At 43.3% G+C, this 7,125-nt stretch overlaps 1 protein-coding gene across 2 annotated transcripts in view; it reads left to right on the forward strand.

The window, feature by feature from the left end:
- The window catches only part of LOC109957383 (aldehyde dehydrogenase, dimeric NADP-preferring-like), a 13,338-nt gene extending 12,335 nt beyond the window's left edge, over positions 1–1,003 (forward strand). For both annotated transcript variants that reach the window (XM_020595237.1, XM_020595236.1), the window contains exon 10: positions 322–1,003. In XM_020595237.1, coding sequence (XP_020450893.1) covers positions 322–641 — 320 coding nt within the window. In that variant the 3' untranslated portion in view covers positions 642–1,003. The remainder of the gene's footprint in view (positions 1–321) is intronic.
- Positions 1,004–7,125: the final 6,122 nt, after the last annotated feature.

Consider the following 7,125-nt stretch of genomic DNA (forward strand, 5'->3'; position numbering starts at 1 on the left):
ATTTTCATAGTGTTAGGGAACTGCCCAAGTCGAAATGACATGTTAAAAATATGGGTTAATGGTTTGCATATCTCCTCAATTACCCATTTAACAGTTGTCATGGTGATACCATCACTATCACTAGATGTTTTGTTACCACATTTATTCACTATCTCTATAATTTCCTTTTCAACTATGGGCTTCAAGAACATAGAACTCATTCACAGCACAACATTCACATTCTTTCACCCATTTTTCTGTGAAAGTTGCTCACATGGGTGCCTGAATGACTATAAAATGGTGTTTTATTTGAAACACCTGACTTGTTTGTGCTTCCTCCAGGTCATAGTGGTATGGGCTACTACCATGGCAAACACAGCTTCGACCAACTGAGCCACCAGAGAGCCTGTCTGGTCCGCTCTCTGGGCATGGAGCGTGTTAACCTGGCGAGGTACCCTCCTCAGGACCGTCGACGAGCGCGCAGGGTGCGCATGGCCCTCAAGACGCCTCTGATTGACATGTCCAAGAGGACGCTGGTCTGGGCCATTGCTGCCACGATAATCGGCCTTGGCCTGCTTATCACCCTACTGGTCATCTTGCTCATAGCTGCAGGGCTCAACTGTACCTGCTGGTACTGGAGAGGCTTTTATAACTACTTCTAAGACACTGCAATGTTTTTGTAAGTGCTGTCAGGGTTTGGTCCATGTGAAGAACCCACCTGAACACACACTCACTTCTGTTTTATATTCAGATATTTTAAAGATCAACAAGAGGGCAACCCTCTGAGCTAACATTTACTAGCTGTGTGTCTGTTCTCTGTCAGACAATTCCCTGAACAATGAGACAAGCAGGTTTAACATTGTCACTTCTGCAGGAAATATGACCATGAACTGAGAATTCCAGTCAATTTATGGTATTCCAGTTAAAATATGCATGTATTTTAGCATTTATCTTTCAAAATAAAATGACTGTCAGATGACTTATGTCATTTAGCACATTTTGTAATTGTACAAAACCTTTTCTTCTTCAAATAATACATCACTTTTAATCTGCTTTTGTTTTTTATAAGAAGAAGCTTTATTTTATTGCAACACGTACAATGAAATTTTGTTTGGAGCCGAGGGGCCCCGGGCCACCATCACGGGCAACTTGGGGAATTTGTTTCCGGTACAGAACCGAGGCAGCCATCTGCGGCACCAACTCAACCGATTGCTCCACGGTCGTCCCCAACATTATACGATTCCTTTAAAGAAACTAAAAACTACTAGAAAACATGGGGAAACTGTTTTAAGCAACCCTTCATCTACTGTACTTACTTTTATTGACAGAAAAATGTGAAAGCTCAGCTGTCCACTCAGCGGGCTGTGTGACAGTGCAGAGAAGCAGCACAGAGAGTGGGAAGGTGGTGCTGGCTGCTGCTTGCTGGCGTCTGTCAGTTTTCATTAAACTTTGGATCATGTTATAAAAGAAATACAGAACAAGCAAAAATTTAATATGGTAGAGATTTTCTTCCTGAAAAAAGTAAACATGTCCCCTGCAACAAACTGATCTAAGAGCTGTTGCTGCGGCTCAATGCTCCTCTAGTCTGTGTTTTGTTTGGTGGTTTGTGTACGTGTTGTTTTCCATATTGTGTATATTTTGCTGGATGAACAACACCTACAGTTGGCACGATCTCCTGAAGATAGGAGCTTGCTACGAGCAGAGAGTTAGAGCTAGTGATGTCCAAATAAAGCATTGAACCAGTATTGAACCACTTCATCAATTGTATCAAACATCGGTTCATTCATTCAAAGGTTCATTTCAGTGACATCTAGTGGCGAAATGGGAGACAGCAAAACAATGTCTGAATTGTGTGATGGGTGTAACTAGGCTTTGTGTGAGTGATGTCAACATATTCTTGTAAAGATTGAGTAGTCGGTCGGTTGATTCTATAAACATATGTAGTGTAGTAGATGGGAGAAGGCGTGCTTGGGGAAACAGAGGATGTGCTAGGATGGTAGGGTGTGCTTATGTAACTAGGGCAGGGTGTGATTTATATACATGGGATGGAGACTCAAAGATTTTTATTGAGAAACAATATTTTTTCCACTGTTTTAGGACTTAGCCGGTGTCTTTTCTTGCTGACAACTTCTCCAGCTTTCGAAAACACACCTTCACATGGCACTGATGAGGCTGGTGTACATAGGTATTGCTTTGCTAATGAAAACAAATGTGGGTAAACAATGTGCTCATTCCATTAGGTCAGACAATCTTCACATCTTTCTAAGGGAGGATATGTCATGTATATAGTGCTTTTACGCGCCTAGCAAGGTCTCACGTTACAAAGCAGTATCGACTGTTTGAACCAGTCATTTCATTCACTCAGAGGACCAAAGTAGTTTCTGCTTCGGACGTCATCAATCACTTGTCTTTTTCCACACCAAAGCAAGCTTCAAACCATTGGTTCAAGGAAAATGCCTCTTCGAATTTGAAGCTTGTATCAGCGCATCGGTGTCAGACAGCCATCACTAGTTAAAGCTGAGTTTCCCTCCTCACACAGGATACCAGTGGGCATAGCAAGGAGCCCCGGTTCTCCATGGATCACCATGGCAAGGAGGTGTAGGCTGCAAGGAGAGAAGGCAGAAGCGAGGCTGCAGGGCCAGAGCGTTAGCGAGGCTACGAAAACAGCCATATAGACCATCACTTCCCAGCGTCTTTCTGATGAACACCAGAGCACTCATTAGTAAGATGGATGATTTGAGGCTACAGATTGTAACCAATTACATGATGGGCATTCTGCTGATCACAGAGACCTGGCTTCATCAACTCATCCCGAACATCCGGGTATGTGACTGTCAAATGCAGGCTAATGTACCTCGCAAGCGAGCACAATGTGGTTGTCATAACAAATGTGTATATACTTTCAGATGCTAATGCTAACTCGGCTATCAGACATTTATATAATAATAAGGATAATAATTACATTTATTGGCCAAGTATGTTACACACAAGGAATTTGTTTCCGGTACAGAACCGAGGCAGCCATCTGCGGTACCAACTCAACCAATTGCTCTAACCATTGGGGGCAATTGGGGGGCCCAAGGACACTTTGATGTGTGGACTGCAGGCACTGAGATTTGAACCCTCAACCTTCCGGTTGAGGAGACGGCTGCTCTACCCACCGCACTGTTGCCTCCCCTGGCAATATTAGCAGTCAGCAAAGCAGGTAGCCTGATGCTGTGCACATCCAAGCAGGGGACTTCAATCATGCAAATTTAAAGAAAGTACTCCCCAAATTCGACCAGCAGGTAAAGTGTGCTACCAGAGGAGCTAACATACTGGACAACGTTTATTCAAATATAGGCTATAGGACCAGACCACTACCACACCCAAGCCAGTCTGACCACTGGTCCCTGTTTATAATTCCTGCATATGTCCCCCTCAAGAAAACTGCTCCTACCATCACAAGGACTGTAAAAACTTGTCCTGATGGTGCCTCTCAGTTTTGATAGGGCCAACGAGGATGTTTCTGAACATCCAGACCTGGAGGTGTTCACAGACAGTGTCCTTTGTTATATTAAGAACTCCATAGACACTGTTACCCTGGACAAATGCATCAGGGTGTACCCCAACCAGAAGCCCTGGATGAACTGGGAGGCCAAGCAGCTACTGAAAGAGAGGAACACTGCCTTCAGGACAGGTGACAGGGCTCTCTACAGCACAGCCCGAGATAACCTGAAAAGAGGCATCGGAAAAGCCAAACTGGACTACAGGAGGAGGATAGAAGACCATCTGGACAGCAACAACAGCTGGCAGGGAGTCCAGCATCTTACCAACTACAGGAATAATCTCGGTGCAGCTGAAGGGGATGCCTTGCTGGCAAACGAACTGAACCCCTTTTTTGCCCGCTTTGAGGGGCAGCAACTAGACACAGCCAAACTGCACCCTGTGGCCCACAGGGGCCCCAATCTCACAGTAGGGGAGCATGAGGTGAGGCGGACACTGTGGGCTATAAACCCGAGGAAGGCTGCTGGACTGGACAGCATCCCTGGACATGTGCTGAAGGACTAGCTGGCCGGAGTCTTCACCAGGATCTTCAACCAGTCTCTGGCCCAGTCCACTGTCCCACCCTGCCTGAAGTCCTCCATCCTAGTTCCTCTGCCTAAGAAACCAAACATAACCAGCCTCAATGACTACCAGCCAGTTGCACTCACTCCAGTGGTGATGAAGTGTTTTAAGAAACTGGTACAGGGAGACATTATGTCATTCCTCCCACCAACATCTGACCCACACCAGTTTGCATACAGGGCAAACAGATGCACAGAGGACACCATAGCCACAGCCCTCCGCACTGTGCTGTCCCACTTGGAGCATCAGGAAAGTTATGCACGGCTGCTTTTTGTGGATTATAGCTCCGCATTCAACACCATCCTCCCCCACAAACTGGTGGACAAGCTGGTGGACCTGGGAATTCCATATCCTACGGAGGAGAGACTGACTAATTCCAGTGTAGAGGGCGCTGCAGTAGTCAAGTCGTGAGCTAATGAAAGCATGAATGCTTTTTTCTACACTGAACAAAATTATAAATGCAACACTTTTGTGTTTGCCCCCATTTTTCATGAGCTGAACTCAAAGATCTATGATTTTTTTTTTATGTACACAAAAGGCCTATTTCTCTCAAATATTGTTCACAAATCTGTCCAAATCTGTGTTAGTGAGCACTTCTCCTTTTCCGAGATAATCCATCCACCTCACAGGTGTGGCATATCAAGATGCTGATTAGACAGCATTGATTATTACTAAAAGATATGACTTTTTTAGGAAGCTGAAACATGCTGGTCTCTCCTCTCAGCTGCTTGCAAATGTCTACAGAGCGACAGTAGGGAGCATCCTCTGTCTCAGTGTGACAGTGTTGTACGGGAGCTGCACTGCACAGGACAGAAAGGACTTGGTGAGAACAGCTCAGGGCGTTGTAGGGAGTCCTCTTCTGGATCTGACTCACTATACACTGACCGGATCCAGAGGAGGGCCGGACGGATTGCTGCAGACCCCACCCACCCAGGCAACAGTCTGTTTGTGCCTCTTCCCTCCAGGAAAAGGTACAGGAATATAAAGACTAAAACAAACAGACTGATGTCAGTGAAGCTGTAAATACGGGTCTCAGAGAGAACCAAGAAACAGAGGAGGCAGAGAAAATGGCAGAAGTGGCTGGGGGGGAGGGGGAAACTTTTTTTAAAAAGAGAGAAATTATTATTAAAACACTAGGGCAGAATGCTTGGAAAGTTAAGCTTTTAATAAGTAAGGATAATCATAAGATGATTTATGTGTGTGTTTTGTTTGTAATAATCATTAGTGAATGTGTAAGAATAAAATGTGAAATGATTGTATTGAAAGAATGGAGAGAAGATGGAGATTTTACATCTAAAAGAGTGAAACATGCAGAATCACAGAAAAGAGGAAGTAGACACACATCCCTGAATAGAGGAACTGCAGAAGTGTGTGTATGTGACACAGAGAGAAAGAAACATAGCCTATTAAGAAAGTAAAAAGGATGGTTTCAAGCCTAAAAGTAAAGATTTGACTGATAATTAATGTTTGATCAATGTCTAATCAATGATATTCAATGTTTAGTCAGGTAATGTATTCAAAATATAAAGATCTATGTTTTGATTTTCAGGCATAGATAGTTTTGTGTGAAATCGGTGTGTAATTTTGATTGCTCTGGTAAAAGCAATGGTGGAATTTTTGATATTTCAATCAGATGTGAGTTTCTTGTATCTTTATTAGGTATTAAGATGATTTTAGTTTTCTAGGAAAGAGGAAGTAGAGTCCGAAGCTGGATTACAGTGGGGTGGAGGCCGGTTATGGGCAGTAGACTTGAGCTGTGACAGTAAAAAATATGCAATACTTCTGAAGAATATGACTTTGCACGCCAAATAAGGTATTAACTGCAAACTGCGGCATCTGGTTGGACGAGAGGACAAAGACTACTGACCAGAATCCTTTAAAAATGCAGGCAAAAAGAGGAACGGAGAGTTCTTTCACGGCTGCGGCCAGAGGCTTTGTCAGGTTGACCATCTGGCTTCCAGGAGACCGAGGAATGCGGAGAGGCAGTCTGGGAAGAGCACCCCACTGGGGGTGCTCCCCCACAGGCCTGGTCTGTGAGGATGAGATGGATGTCGGCATTTGACGATGGAACTGTGGCAGAGCCGCACAGTTCAGCAGGAAAACTGAATTCCTGCTTAAAAGATGATTGAAGAAGAAATGAAGAATTTTAACAGAATGCCACAAGCCACCCAGCCTGGTGGGGAAAGATGGCTTGAAAAGAAGACAGTTTTAGACATTTTCATGTCTTTGTGGTTTCCTGAGTTATAGAAGATTTGACCAAGAACATGGTCTATCTGAAAATTTCCTATAATTCTCTCAGCCAAAATTGAACCAGAAGAGAATGAGATTTTCTTGATGAGTTTTAATTTTTCAAATTATTAAGTTTCTCCTTGTGAAAGCTTGAATCATGGCCAAAAAGAAAAAGAGGAACAAAGGATTGACCAACCTGTCGCTACCCCGCCCAGAGCCAGCTGAGGATCGATGACGTGAGCAGACTTTGAGTTTTATTCAGATCAAGAGCTTAGCTCAAACATAATAATTTTAATCAGTATAATATTTTATAGTGATGTTTAGAGATAGCATTTGTTGATTACTTAGGTTGTAAGCCAATCAAGACAATTACTGATGATTTTACAGTTTATATTTTATTGCTTGCTGCTTTGCTGTAGCTCTTTTAAGCTTCTATATAAAATTCCTGAAAAGGCTTAATACTCTCTGTGGTTATTGAGTCAAGATACTTTCTGGCGCCGAGAGCCATGGGACCGTGGTTACTCGTGCTCTCTTGTGTTTGTTGTTTTTCTTTGTTTTCTTGGTCTTGTGCAACTTGTCCCGGATTACTTTTAAAAGAGAAGAACTGTTAAATATCAGACAACTGATAGGTACTTTTAGTCAGATAGATATTGGTTAGGTACTTGTTGTATTAGAAATGTCTTTAGTGTAGACAGGATGTCTTGCTCAGGCTGTTAAATACTTACTCATTTCCATGAGTTACTCCAGGTTGTTTATGTTCAGGGATAACTAGATAGAAAGTGGCTACTGTATGATATGTTTAGCCGTAAT

The sequence above is a fragment of the Monopterus albus genome, unplaced genomic scaffold (genome assembly GCF_001952655.1).
Source record: "Monopterus albus unplaced genomic scaffold, M_albus_1.0 scaffold26.1, whole genome shotgun sequence".
Taxonomy (NCBI): domain Eukaryota; kingdom Metazoa; phylum Chordata; class Actinopteri; order Synbranchiformes; family Synbranchidae; genus Monopterus; species Monopterus albus.